A 16471-nucleotide genomic window follows, 5' to 3' on the forward strand; every position below is an offset into this window, starting at 1 on the left:
GAATCGCGCCAGGGCTCCAAGACAACAGGGCAGTATCGGGTGTTGCTTCCCGACGGCCGCACGCAGGTCGTGACCTACACAGCCGACGAAACGGGGTATCACCCGGTCATCACTTATGAGGGAGGGGCAAAGTACCCTAGTCCTAAGTCTAGTTATAAACCGACTCCATACCCACACCATCCAGCGCCGCCCCCATACAAGCACCCACTGACACCCTTCAAGCCCTTGTTCACCGAACCTGAGGAAACGACTGCGCCCTACAAGGTGACTACGTCGCCCAAAGGGCACGCGTCCTCCGTCTCGCCCAAACCGAAGCCTTCCGAGGCTACCAAAAAAGCACATCATCACAAACAACCACATCCCTACCCAACTCCTTACAGACCACTGTACCCAGCCCATTCACATCATCACGAGTCACATTTACCGAGGCCCGTTCCACCTCCGCATAACCCACCACATCATCCAGGTCCTCATCATCCAGAGCCTCCTCATCATCATCATGATCATACACACCCACTCGCACCACACTATCCACCGCCACACCATCCCCACCATCCGCCTCATCCATTCAAACCACTCCATAAGGGACCGCATCCTCATCCTCATCCACCGCCACATGCAAGTCCCCATTATCCACACATCACTTCTTATCCTTATCCTCATCCACATGAAGGGCCCATCCATTCCCACATACATGGGGATCCCCATCATCCACACCCATACAAAGGACATCCTCCTCCACCACCTCCTTACAAAGGTCATGTCCACCTTCCACCTTACGAAGGCCACAGTCTCCCTCCTCCTTACAAAGAGCCGGTCCACTCTCCTCAGTACAAAGTTCCTGCCCATCCGCCCACACACAAAGCACCTATCCATCCAACAACACACAAAGCACCCATATATCCACCCACACACAAAGCACCTGTAAATCCACCCACACACAAAGTGCCTAAATATCCACCCACACACAAAGCACCTATATATCCACCCACACACAAAGCACCTATCCATCCACCCACACACAAAGCACCTACCCGTCCACCCACACACAAAGCACCTATATATCCGCCCACACAAAAAGCACCTATATATCCACCCACACACAAAGCACCTATATATCCACCTACACACAAAGCACCTATATATCCACCTACACACAAAGCTCCTATATATCCACCCACACACAAAGCACTTACCCGTCCACCCACACACAAAGCACCTATGTATCCACCTACAAACAAAGCACCTACCCCTCCACCCACACACAAAGCACCTATCCACCCAACAACACCCACAAAACCCACCCATCCACCCACAACCGCCAAATTCACAAGGAAAGCACTCCTCAGTCCACTTCGAGAATCCATCCACGCACCCACACAAAAGGAATTAGCCCTCACTCCCACACAAAAGGGAGCCGTCTATCCACCCACACAGAAAGGAGGTCCCACCCACTCGCCTAAACACAAAGAGCACCCACAGGACCCTAAAGAGAGCCAATCGGGGAAGCGTGAACCGCTACCCAAGCCACAAAAGACCTACAATGGGGTGTATTACCCACAGCCGACCTACTCGCCGCTTCTTCAACCTTCGAAGCCTCCCATAAGGTACTAAGACAAGTTGAAGAAAAAATACAATAAAAGAATAAAAACAAAAACATTCCAAAAGTTCAAAGCTTGTATAGGTAGGTACAGTAATTCCGTAGTTTAAGGTGTAGCGTCAGTTTTACTTATGAAAGTAGTCTTATCACTAAGACCTCGATGTAAATGCAGAGCCTATGATGGTAAATGCCTTATATAAAGAGGCAAACATATAAAATCAATTGCAATAACATTTCAGAATTATTAATATTTCTCCATAAATTTATATACATTATATATATATATATATATATATATATATATAATATATATATATATATATTATATATATATATATACTTATCAATTACACAATTGTTATGTGCATTTATACTTGACAATGAGGACTCTTAGTCCAGGACAGCTTGAAACTTTTTTGAATAAAGAAATCCGCTAGATACCATCCAGAAGAATTATGTAAGTGATAAGTTTATATATATATATATATATATATATATATATATATATATATATATATATATATATATATATATATATATATATATATATATATATATATATATATATATATGCAGAAGCCAGGTACTATGTCGTACCTCTAAGTAAATGGGGATACAATCCACAATGAAGTAAAATCCTCTTGTAGTTTAAAATATATATTTCTTGTACAGGATTAAAGCTTTCGACCATCAACTTTGGTATTGTGAACAAGACCAAAGTTGATGGGTTCGAAAGCTTTAATCCTGTACAAGAAATATATATCTTAAACTACAAGAGGATTTTACTTCATTGTGGATTGTATCCCCATATTTATATAATATATATCTATATATATATATATATATATATATATTTATATATATATATATATATATAATATATATATAGACATATAATATATAAAGCTTATGGATGCAGCAAAATCTTGCCAACACGAGGATCTTTAAAATAAAGCTTACTTTACAAAGTAAATTCCTAGCTTGGGGACATACTACAGAATAACTTCTACCAGAGCAAGGTTTTTAAGTATCCAATTACCAAAGTTCAAACTAATTTTAGGTCTTTGAAAGTATAAAAAAACAATAGTCTAAAGAATGTAAAGACTAAGACCTTCAAATGCCGCTCTTAAATATACAATTTCAATAACTACTACGGGAAACTCTTCCTGAACTGTGTATGCAAGTAAGTTGTTAAATTATTGACCTTGTATATGTACATAATGAATGTATGTTAAGAAACGAGATAAAGACGACTAAAATTCATGTTTTATATCCTTGTAAACTGATAAACATATAAATTTAAACACGCAAGAAGCAGTAAATGGGTGATCTAATTAATCTTTTAATTAGTTAAATAGCTGCTATTTTAAAAAGGCATTCCGGTGCCTTAAAAAAACTTCCTCAAGAATTTTAGGTACAACAGTATCAACAATTTCGTAAAAAAAGAATATCATTATTTTCCGATAATTTAACACTTTACTATTATGGTCACTTTTTACTAACTAAACGAACCACTCAACTATTTATTGGTCAAGCAGGATATCAATGTCGCCAAATACTACTTTTAAACGAGTCATGAATCACTCGTAGCATCATAAAATACACCCATAAATAGCAAATATCTCTACTAAAATCTTACCTATACTTGCGAATTGTAATCTAGCGTTAAAAAAAAAAAACAGTACAGATTTATATAGTATCCCTTACAAATATACACGACTGATTTTCTATCGTGGCTGAAAAGTCCGTTTTCTTTAATAGGGATTTTGTTACAAATTCAAAGAGGTAACATTGACTACATACAGAAAAATAAAGCACAAAGATGGCAAACTAAATTTGTCAGTCAACCGCAAAGAACGTAACGATTATTCAAAAACAAAAAAGGAATATAACGAAGGGTTACCTAATGACAAAAACTAATATGGATGCTTATTAACGTATAAAACTAATGAAGATGAAATGCAAAAAAAGATGATAATCTCTGACTTTGAAAGCAGTTTGGAAAACATGATGGGTCTCAAAAGAAGTTGTCGGTTACTGAGAAAATGAAATAATTAAGAAAATTAAGCGCAGTAAGGGAGTGAGTGAAAGTTAAAGGATGGAAAGTACTATGTTAGGACATGTAAAACTTTTGGTAATGTAGACAACAGCTCTCTAGACATGCGGGGGATCACGGAAATACAAGATCCATAGGACAAAGTTCTGTGGAATACCGGGAAAACTTACTACAATCAATATGCATAAATGTTCCGCTCATTTGGGATAGGAAATAGATTCCCAATCTTTATGGATAATACCGTACTCCCCGCAACAGAAAAGGAAAAACCTTAGATTTTTACCTTTAATTCTAAGACCGACAAGATATTTCTTACATATACTAAAGAAAAAACGACGAGAGAAAAGTATATGTGAGGTAAACCGCAAGTCATGTACTGTACCTAAAGGGGTGTTACCATTTTACCGTCCTTCAAAAAGTTTTTTCTTACCCAGAATTGGCGGAAAACGACAAAAATTGTAAATCGCTGTTTCTCGATTATCATACGTTCATAGTCTGCGAGCAATGTTAACGTTATGTTTGACTCTAAATTTGTGCCATTTGCATCTTACTGCTACTTTCTGGATAATAATTATCGAAAATTTCCGGTTGGGTGAGAAGTGGAGGGCGATGATGCAGCCTTATTGTAAACGGTGGCTGGTTTAAGCCTTATTCCTCCAAGGTTTAAGCATGCTTTTATCGGTTTAGGCAAAATTTCTTTATACATACATACGCATACATATATAATATATATGTGTACTAAGTGTATGTAGTTCTGACTTACAAAGAACTGACTAAATCCGTTTCTCCATTGAGCGGCACCTTCAGGTCTCTTAGGCCTATAGGCCTATTAGTATTGTATGGATTACGACGAGCACCGTGGTTGGATCTCTCTCTCTCTCTCGTTGCGCCCGTCAGTCATCTCGATCCTACAGAAACTGTGAAGTCCCATAGTTAAGCATCATCCAGTATGATAAGTTATGTATAACATTGACTTCCATACTGAGAAAAGCCATCAAGGGCGTACCATAAAATATTTCCCTTAATTTTAATTGCTACTTTGAAGTGAGGATCTTAAAACTATGATCTGCCTAATCCACTGCTAAGGTTCCAAAGACGCAAAGTAATTTTTACGAAAAGATAACCACTCATCTTTTGTGGACATTTTACTGGGAAAGCTGCCAACGCAGAGAGCTGAAATTTTGACATGTTATAGAGTATCGAAAAACAGAGATTCTTTGACTGGAAAATATAAAAAACTTTTAAAAAATGGGATACGCCAGTTCGTGAAAACAGTAGTGCGCATTATACGCTGTGTAATAAAAAAATAAAATAAAATAAACACGAGGTACATACTGCGCAATAAACAAAAGATGCTGAAAAACACCCACGCTAATTTAAATGACATATAATCAACAACGCAAGGAAAAAGCATCCAAGAAAAAAAGTCTCACAAAATCAATCATCGAAACCACCACCACCATCACGTCCGTGCATTGCATGCCGCTCATACCAACCGTCTTTTTCTTAATCTGGAGTCTTTTCAAGAGCTCCGTCCTTGAACGTTCACGACGGTGCTTGAGCTCACGCAAAGCAGCGCAAGGAAACCGTGTCGAGATAACAACACCTAGACGCACCACGCATATCGCATATGAAAATAGATAGCGTCCACTTGTGTTCACCGGATCTCTGTGAATAGATCATTGCGTGTGGCCGCCATAATCGCGCGCGTAAACACTCTTGGGAATCCCCTTGCAAAGCACAAGGAGGGGGTGGGGAGAAGATGGCAACTCGTTTCGCTTTTCCCGCGAAATCCTCTTGCCGAACAAGGAGAGAGAGGATAATGTCCGGGCAGAGTTAAAGTGTCTGGGCTTATTTCGACTTCTTGCGCTTATCGGAAAGGTAATACGACGCAGGAAGATGGTAATTCAAGTTGGCTGTTAAGAGATAAGCAGCGGAAACGGTGAACCTAATACGTTTATTTAGCCCAGAAGAACGCAGGAAAAAGTAAAACTGAAGGCAGAAATGCGAGGCTGATTCCCAGGAAAGACGATGAGTGAATTCTCAAAGGAAAAAAAAAAGGTAGAGCGATTTCCAAAATTTATAAAAGAGAGAAAAGAAGGAGCTTTGAGTTCGAACGAAGCAGGAATATGTACACATCAGAATTTACAGAGCCGTATACGCGAAAATTTAGATTGCAAAATACCTTCGGAGGATGACAGAGTGGAGTGGGATGTCTATTAGGGCTTGTGCCTTGTATGATAAGGCGCCCTATGAGGTAATGTTAGACTAGCGATAATCTTACGCTAAGTCGGTTGGTATTGCACTTCCATCTTCAATGGAGTGTCTGGGGGTTTGTGAGATCACTTACGAAGTCGGTATTATCTTGTTGGTTACTACGACGATGTGTTAAACTCATGTTGGTTCGGTGAGGAGGTTCTTGTAGAAAACACTAAGTATAAAAAATTATATATTCTTCTGAAGTTTTACATGGTGAAGATCAGGTATGATTGTACAAGTCTTCTAATAACGATAGCTTGATCGCTTCTGCCAATGATGATGGCTAATCCTATTCCTCTACATGATAAAGCTTAGGTAAAGAGGTACAGGTCTTCTAATGACGATAGCTAACTCTGTTCTGCTGTCTACCATCTCTGTTACAAGTTATGAAGGAGCAGACAGTAGTTCGAACATATGAACATACATACCATGACATAGTTTCATACGAACACACAATCAAAATGAGACACGCTACAGATCACGTAGGCGGTAGTTGTCTCAAGCAGGGAGCTTGGACTGTTTCAAAACAAATGAATGACCACAGATGACGGCATGTCAACTTAGCCTACATACTTATTGTATACGTCATCTTTAGCGTCTCTAGTCTGATCACATTCCTGTAAAGCAATCTTTTATATATATGGACTAAAACATTCCAATATTTTTATTATGTAAACACTTACATTAGCTCGGTCAGCTACCAAAACCAACTACTGAATATTACTCAAACTTGACTTGCATTTGACTTATAGGAGTGTGATACAGACACTATGTGAATATATATATATATATATATAAGTAAATAAAAATTCATGGTGTACATGAATTGATTCAAGTAATAAAATATAAAACAATGATATTGGTAAATAATAGTGATCACGTGATATATAATGATACAGTTTTTCACTTCATCTCATTAAGATACTTATGCTACAGAAAATACTAATGTACTCTGATAATTGCATAGAATGAAGATTAACATGATAAAAATCATATTTTCACTGATAAAAAATTTCATATATGAATTGATAAAATTATTAATGTTTATTCTGATTGATTCGTTGATGTTTATGCTAAATGTTATATATCTGATTCATTAATTCATATACTAACTCATATATAACTGCAGATTTGTTTATACATATGTATATGGATTCATATAATTATGATTAATATATGTGCACTTTAAATAGATTCCTACTGCGTACACGCAAAGATATATTTAGATTCTGTTATTTATGATCATTTATATAAGAGATTCCTATTGCGTACACGCAAAGATATATTTCGACTCTGTTATTTATGATCAATTATATATAGGATACCATGATAACTTTATACTTACTATAGGATTACATGACCGAGGTTATACTACTTCACTTTTAACTAGCTTTCGAACAACTTTTCGTCCATTACACAGTTCCAGACAACCACCTTTAGCCAAATGAAACGGCCTTTTTCAATGGTTAAAACAAGGGGAAAATTTGCCTGGGCGGGTCCAACGTTCCATTTTGCGCTCATACTTATTCTCTGCATCCTAAGCTACACGATTACGTTCGCGATGAATAAAAAAACATCCCCAGCACGAGTCCTTCGCCAGCAAAGTAGAGTTGAATATCCTTCGGGTCGTAATCGTCGGAAGTATGTCCCTTTCGTAGGCGATTCCGACAGTCGCGGGAGCGTTCCGCATTAAAACGAGATTAACGACGAGATACGGTGTCGGTCGAAGAAGTCCATGAAATTCCTTTCACATTGTAGGCGGTTGTTACTTGACTGTAGTCATCCGCAGCGACGAACGATTTTTTGAAGTTGCGATGTGAAACTCTCGTACCGCAGGATACTGTAACCAGGTTTCATTAATCAGCCTGCAAGTGAAATTATACTTGTTACAAGGGCAAAGTAAATTCAGACGACATCCAAATACGGGAGGGAAGAGAGCTATTTAGACCAGACTTAACCCACATGAATTCGCTGATATTTTGGAATTCAAAAGAGTCCGCTGTACAAACTTTTTTATCCATGGCATTAACAATGAGTGAACCTATCCAGGTCTATGATGACTGTAAAAATATCCATAATTATAACAAATAAACAGATATCAATACAAATCCCAAAGAAAATTCGATATTACTGGTAGTAAATTACTAGACAAAGAAGTGGAAAACGGAGCTATTTGTAAGATTGCCAGGCAACATAAGAGTCAAAGAGAAGATTAATCATGATTCTGTATTTCTCTATGCTAACTGAAATTAAGTTGTGATAAAATCTGATCCTATGTGCCCTAACAAAAGTTTCATATTCAATTTTCTCGCGCGCATCCTCTGAGGTTAATTTTAAAAACTTTATTAATAGGTAGGAGGTGCAACGAAAAAACCCACTATGTAACTAATTTCTAAATAAACTTTGGGTTTTTCAAGAAAATGTGACATTTTCCCATGAATGTGATTTACCTGGATTGTAATAAGCTAATGTTGCAAGTAAATAATCCATATCCATATCGTGATACTTCTAAATGTCTATGAGGTTCAGAAAAAATTAATTCATTTTGATGTTATAGAAATTCTATTTCCTTATTTTGTTTATTAATTTTAAAATGATTGCAAGTTGCATTGCGCATACCGATAGACACTTGTACCTACGTCTGCCTTGCCCATGAGAAGTTCGGGCTAAGCATTCCTTTCTCCAGCAACCTGCTTTGCAATCGCGAGATGAAGCCTGTGTAAGCAGATTATTGAGGTTAAAAGGAACAAATGCTGATACGGCAATGATGACGTCGTCACTTGGCAGGAGATTGCTCTCAGCCAGCTAAGAGTTACGTTACTTGCTGTAAGAGATACGACTTTAGGATAAATTTTTTGTTTTTAATACTCGACCCACATGAGAAGAATGTCTGAAAAAAAAACAGTACCAAATTGAACAAATATATTAGTTTCATGCTGGAAATCTGCATAATTGTAATTATGTTAAATTAAATATTCCTTATTCAAACTAATGAAAAAAGTTTCCATACAAATTCTATATATATTATTAGCCCTGTATAAGATTCATATAGGATTATTCCATAGATAAGATTTTCACTTCTAGACTTCCTGACTTTAAAATCTCTTTTATTTTATTTTATTTATTTATTTATTATATTATTATTATTTTTATTTTTTTTTATTTCTTTTCATTGACTACGAATATAAATCACCGGGACAGACAATATGTCAGTAGGTTTTGGATATGTGTTTGAACTTTTAGCTTATTTGTCATTACTAAAGCGTTAAGTTAGAGTTCAAATCTTTACGCATATATATTTGGATATTTAATTATCTATGGTTACGTTTTGCTTATTGATTTTATCGTGATTCCTTTTTTATTATAATTTGTAACCCTTCCGACTTCTTACGGAGTGTATTATATTGACTCCACTTGTATCCATATTTATTTTATTTTTTTTTATATTTAGATTGTTTATTTATATATTTTTTTTATATTATTATTTGATAAATTAACATGGTTGGCTTGAATATTGGTGGAAATGGAAAAGTGTTCTAGCGGCGTACCGTATAAGGCTACTTGCGGCATCAATTCTATAGATACAAGATATAAATGATAAAGGTATTTAAAACCGCGAGAACCGCTATAATCCAGTTCGGATCCAATATCACGAGTTGTAACTCGTAAGACATTGACACTTTCTGATTTATCTCTTATTCTACCAAACCGATTGACTCTGGGCGATAAAATATATTACTGGTTTTCTTAATGGATAGGAATTCACACAACGTGTTAAGGAGATTATTATTGATTTACGCCACCCGAGTCAGATTATCATGTGTTGAATTCCATGTTTACTGATTTAGCACTCATAAATATTCCTAACGCACTCAATTGCGGTGTTTGTTTTTAGTGCTATTACTTCTATATAACGTGTCAAGGAACTATTAACACTAAGAAGTGTTTATTCCCTCTGTCAGACTCGTAATTCTGTTAATAATTCTAAGTATATTCTTTCAAGGATTGATTTGGCACAGGATAGGCCCTTAACTGACAGGTGTCTTAGTGTGTCCCTTGTTTTCATGACACGTGTTACAATCAGTTATATGCTTTTTATATCTGTAAGCATCGTAGGCCAGTAAAACAGTGATTTGGCTTTCTGTGACATAGTAGGGAAACCTGGATGACGGAATGCAACCAGTTTATGACGATTGGTATGAAAGAGATTATTACTACTACCTGGTCGTTAGTCATCTGCTGTGTTCTTCGGGTTTTCCTCGTCACGGACCTACATATAATATTACATTTGATTACATTATTCTGATACACATACTTTAAATATATTTTTGCTTTAGGGTTTCTGCTCGAAGTGTTATTGTTTTTTTTGCCTAGCCACTGACCCTGTTTCCGTTTCGAATTGTTTATTTGGTGTTTATTGTTTTGCTTATCGCTGTTGACACTTGCTTTGTTCAGTTTGTAACAGTTCTGCGCTCCGACCCAGATATTCAATGCTCGCGATCTCTTGGGTTAAGGAATTTTCTTGTTTAGATACGGTTTTAACAATAGGCACGGATGTTTCTATATCTTTTAGTCTAATTAATGGTTCTTTGCTGTATGGTGCGGGATTGCGGGATAATGCGTCAGCTATGATATTTGCTTTCCCAGGTAGATATCTTATCTTGGCTCCAAAGACCTGAATGATCATTTGTCACCGAGTTCCTTTTGGACTGTGATTAAAGCCTTTGAAAAACTTGGTAAGTGACTTATGCTCAGTGAGGACTTTAACAGGATAGCCGTAGATTATGAACTTGAAATGTACTAGTGAGTTAAAGATACCTAGCCCTTCCTTGCCTATTACTGCATATTTACTTTCAGAGGGCTTTAGTTTACGTGAATAAAAAGCTATAGGGAAGAACTGTTTATCATATTACTGAAGTAATACCCTCTTACCCCTTGGTCTGAGGCGTCTGTTGCAATAAAAAAAAATTCCTTATTTAAATCAGGGATTTTTTTAAGTTAGGTGAGCTGCATTATTCCGCTTTTAAGATATCTAACGCCTGTTGATGCTTTTTAGACCATAATAAATCTACGCTCTTCTTCGTAAGATCTGTTAAAGGAGCTGTCATGATTGAAGAGTTACATATTTACATACGATTGTAATACCCACTATTGCTCAAAAGTGCTGTATCCCCTTTTTACGTTAATAGGTACCGGAAGTTATGAATAGCCGACACCTTACCATGGACTACTTTAAGACCTTGACTAGACACATAAAACCTAGATCAACATGTTCGGTTTTAAAAAACTCACATTTAGATATTTTACTCTGAGATTATTTGTCCTTGTCTCTGTAGCACTAGCTCTACTTTATGTGAATGTACTTCTAAGGTATTAGAAAAGATTACAAGATCATCCATATAGGAATGTAGGGTATCCCCTAAAAGTCTCTAAACACTATATTGTAATTGGGGTGCAACGTAAGCCGGAGGCATACGTAAAAATTGATAATGTCCCCTGAGTGTGCTGAAAACGGTGTATGAGGTACAATCACTTAGGTAATGGTATCTGGTAAAAGCTTTTAAGTAAGTCCACGTTGGTGAAAAAAAAAAAATTTATTCTAACCTAACAGAGATAAGATGTCGTCGGTACATGGCACTGGAAACTATCGGGAGTCGTTTCCTTGTTTAAGCGTCAGAAATCTACGCAGATACGCCAATTCCGATCTTTTATGGCATGACGTTTGAGGGAAAAATTATATGGGCTTATTTGATTTCCTAATGACTCCTATTACTAACATTTTTCAACTTCGTCATTTATCTCTATTTTGAAATTTCATTGAGAATCTATACGAAGGTACGTAAATAGCTTTATGTTTGTCCTTAGACCGTGTTTTGTGTTAAATTACATCCGTTTTTCCCAGAGATCACTCGCTAGTGGAGAAACTTCCTGGTATTCAGGTAAAAGATAAAAAAAATTTCTGCTGAATCACCTCTGCTTGAATGACTTTACGGATATTACTTTAGATAGATTATCAGAGAGATTCATCCACGACTGGTTGGGCGTGATTAAAAATTAGCAACAATAAAAAATGCGATATTTATAACTTCCGTATCCACGATATGTATACTTTTAGGGCTTTGTTCGCGGAAATCGTTATATTTCAGAGTGTCGGGAAGGATTAAAATTTCATTTCCCAGCAAAGTCTTTTTACACGCACTAAGACATTCGAGGGTGCATGCTTCTCGAGATTTTGCGTGCAAACTACGACTGCGGTTGTGGGAGAATTCTGTTGGGTCATTTGAACAATGTTACGATTTATGAGACAAATGTATTTGTTCTATAAGTTATTATTTGATTAACTGTCTCATTTTTGTTCAAACGGATTTTAATATGTTTGAAGGTTTATAGGATTTTCCTTTGATAAACACGCCTTATTTTGCAGGATGTAAGATAATATTTTGTATACCCCTAGATGAATCTTACAATTACACTAGATACAGATCAATGTTTTTTATAACTATAGAGGTATCTGTAAGCGCTCGCTTATCCGGACTTCTCATTAGAGAAGTTCGAACAACAGACGGTGAGTCGTAAATACAGGATATTACGTCTACTAAAGAATAAACAAGATATTCTAATTTTTACGGCGCGTACAGTCGGGCTTTATCCACCACTACTTATAATAACTTACGTATTAAAAAAAAAAACGAAAACCTGCTCTGATTACTTTATACGGTCGTGTGTTTCATAGGAAAAATCAAAATCCTTTTAATTCAAAAAGATATCGGTATGTATGAACCAACATCGCTTTTCCCCACTCTGCTAGAGTCGCTTATTGTGTGGAATTTGCTTTGCTTTGAAAACTTCGGCAGTTTTTGACTGACCTTGACCGCTTGACTAGGTGACACAGTCACCGAGTTTGCTTGTTTGATTCTGAACGGGCTACTGTTTCTATTTCTTTTTGTAATAATTAGGATCCTTCTCTTTATTACCATCGGCAACGTATTGTGTGTATTTAGCATTATGTTGCTGTTTACGTATAAAGCAATGAATGACGAACTATTAGGAACTGAGCGATTACTAATAAGACAAGTTATCACTACTGCATTCAATATTAACTGTTTGTACTTCATTCTTTGCTAAAATTTGAAATAGTGAGGGATCCTGGTCAGCGCAATTTAGCCTGATGAAAGTTTTTTTGTTTAACAGACATGTTATTCCTTGCAATCCAGCCATATTTTTAAAGTTAAGTTGAGTCATTGAGGTTCGATATTTTATATAACTCAAAAAACTCAAGGCTAAAACTGCGATCGGGACTTTGCAAAGGAGCATTTATTGTCATGACCCGAAATAGTGTTACCTCTAATTTATATAGATTTGTACGGGTGTTCCACTTGTTTTTTGTGTGTTTTCTAATCACTACGGTGTTTAACGACCCTATCCATGCATCTGTATAAATACAGACGTCCACTGCGTAAACGCATATTCACTGTTTAATATGATTTGTTACGTAAGGGATTAATATCACCCAAAACTGATAAAATTAACATAGTATATGATTATGATATTTCAGTAGAACTTCTGGAAACAGACACTCAAAGATAAAAACTCGCAGTAGCGAAATCTCAATGATGTAGATAATTACTGTAAAAAAGTAAGATTAAGAATGTCTCGTAACTTCAGCCACAGGAATAACGAAATTCGACCTGCAAAGGAAACACTCAAAGTTACTCCAAATGAATAAAAAATTGTACTTAGCTTGCTTTTGTGGGAAGTCACGGTGTTCCGATAACGACACACGGCCTTGGTCCTCCTTCTCTATTTAGCGGATGACCTGGTTTGGCTTGAGTTTTCCCCGTGCGCGTTGTTTCGATGATTCGAGCCCTTGAAAATCCGATGCTGCAGACGCGTTCGGTTTGTTTCTTGCAGTGCCGGAAACGCTCACTAACGATGTTTTCTTGAATGATTCTAATGAGAGACGAAGCTTCCGTTGCCGTAGGAAAAGGACACGTCGGTTTTGTTTCTTGAAGTTATTCACTAAACGATGATGCTAAGTTGCTTGACGAATCTTGTTGTTTTCTGAAGTCGCTCACTAACGATGATACTAGATTGCTTGAAGAATCTGCTGCTTTCGTCGTCGTTGAAGAGTTCTTATATGATACTTCATTATTCTGATTTTTCTTCGTAGGACGTTGTAGAGTTCTTCTGGTACGCTGGCCACCAATATTAGGGCTTGTGCCTTGTATGATAAGGCGCCCTATGAGGTAATGTTAGACTAGCGATAATCTTACGCTAAGTCGGTTGGTATTGCACTTCCATCTTCAATGGAGTGTCTGGGGGTTTGTAGATCACTTACGAAGTCGGTATTATCTTGTTGGTTACTACGACGATGTGTTAAACTCATGTTGGTTCGGTGAGGAGGTTCTTGTAGAAAAACCACTAAGTAAAAAAAAAAAATTATATATTCTTCTGAAGTTTTGAACATGGTGAAGATCAGGTATGATTGTACAAGTCTTCTAATAACGATAGCTTGATCGCTTCTGCAATGATGATGGCTAATCCTATTCTCTACATGATAAAGCTTAGGTAAAGAGGTACAGGTCTTCTAATGACGATAGCTAACTCTGTTCTGCTGTCTACCATCTCTGTTACAAGTTATGAAGGAGCAGACAGTAGTTCGAACATATGAAAACATACATACCATGACATAGTTTCATACGAACACACAATCAAAATGAGACACGCTACAGATCACGTAGGCGGTAGTTGTCTCAAGCAGGGAGCTTGGACTGTTTCAAAACAAATGAATGACCACAGATGACGGCATGTCAACTTAGCCTACATACTTATTGTATACGTCATCTTTAGCGTCTCTAGTCTGATCACATTCCTGTAAGCAATCTTTTATATATATGGACTAACATTCCATATTTTTATTATGTAAACACTTACATGTCTACTAAACACGAAACAGTTATCTCTCTCTCTCTCTGTTTATTTTTCAACGTATCATTTGTTGCAGGTGATTGCCTCACAGAGTTAAAATACATCGGTGGTAATGATATACCCATTTCCTTTTGAAAGGTTGTTATAGTTTCAACGAATTAGACGTAAATCTTTAGTCCTATAAACCGGGCTGGATTGCGGTCAATAAACGGACCTGCGTCACGCTGAATTACTAGGTACATTAGGCTTGAATAATATGATATTATTTATGTGTATATATATAATATATATATATATATATATATATATATATATATATATATATTATATATATATATATATTGTTCAGAACTCCTCGGTCACTCCGAGAAAATGTAGTCTAACACTAAAAAAATTGGCCTTGGATGGAGGAACGAGAGATCACAACAAAGAAAGAGAAGAAAAAAAACTATGGTAGAAGGCCGATATTACTGAGGAAGGAGGAATTTACATAAAAGCTGGTCTTTAGTTTTAGATGCACTATATTTACATTAATTTACATAGGTCCAGGAACTAATAAGGTGGTTGATTGTCGATCCACCGGAAACACGTGGCTGGGGGGAACCAGACACAGCGTTCAGAATTTTGCGCAAATGGGTTATTGAAAATGCAAAGCTTACTCCAAAGGGTTCCCAAGTTCTCCCACAATCAGGCTCAGTGTTTGTCTGCAAAGAGATGGTATCCTTGCATAAGGCGGGGGTACACGTGGGCGAGTGTTACACACTACTTTCTTTCAATCAAAGGTTTACAGGCCACTCAGGGGGAATGAAAATGACTGGGAATTTACACAGAGAGAACTATTTTGTTGCTTGAATTAACTAGGGGATGTTTACTAGTATCACAAGGGGAGTAATCACAGCATTGAACCAAGATTGGGGGAGTGAGAAGCTAAACAAAGGAGGGGGAAGTCACCTTGGAAGAATGGAAATGAAACACAGACAAAAGAAAAACAATTACCTGGCTGAACTGGAATCCATTCTCACAGTACCTGGAAATCCTGGGCTTGGTAGTCTTCTTATCTGCTGATATTTCTATGCACTATGGAAGTATAAAAATACTTGGGACTTCCCCAGAGGAGGCAGGGGGAGCAGAAGGGGTGAAGTGGTGTCTGCAGGGCAATGTCTGAGGGGGTTCTGAGTTCTCCCAGGTCTAAGATTCTTCTGAGGGCGAGCTGCTGGGTCCCTGCTCCTTTTAAAACTTCTGGTAAGCTCTGCCCAATCCCTGTGGGGGTGAAATTCAGGACAGCCAATGGGAGCAGAGATAGCTCTCTAGAGAATGGAGGCTTTCAGTTCAAAGGGGCAACTTGCATATAGACAAGGATGAATGAATCTTGTTATAAGAAATCTTAACTTTCCTTGGTTCTGGCTTAAAATCTTGAACAATATAGTATATATATATATATATATATATATATATATATATATATATATATATATATATATACATACACACACATACACAAAATGAATATCTCTCAGACACAGTAATCAGTTTTCATAAGAAAAATAGGTGCTACTTTAGTAGGCGGTCTACCTGCGTGTTTCTACACTGTTTCGCCGTGTTTAGTACTAGCCCGTCGGGGGTCAAAT

General features: G+C 37.1%; 2 protein-coding genes across 2 annotated transcripts in view; one reads left to right on the plus strand and one right to left on the minus strand.

The window, feature by feature from the left end:
• Positions 1-1850, plus strand: part of LOC135226928 (adhesive plaque matrix protein-like) — a 9634-nt gene extending 7784 nt beyond the window's left edge. The window contains exon 3 of the mRNA XM_064266607.1: positions 1-1850. This exon is cut by the window's left edge and continues 72 nt beyond it. Coding sequence (XP_064122677.1) covers positions 1-1614 — 1614 coding nt within the window. The 3' untranslated portion in view covers positions 1615-1850.
• LOC135195001 (tetratricopeptide repeat protein 1-like) overlaps positions 1-16471 on the minus strand; it is a 297291-nt gene that overhangs the window by 252367 nt on the left and 28453 nt on the right. The window lies entirely within an intron of this gene.

This window comes from Macrobrachium nipponense, chromosome 15 (assembly GCF_015104395.2).
Source record: "Macrobrachium nipponense isolate FS-2020 chromosome 15, ASM1510439v2, whole genome shotgun sequence".
NCBI lineage: Eukaryota > Metazoa > Arthropoda > Malacostraca > Decapoda > Palaemonidae > Macrobrachium > Macrobrachium nipponense.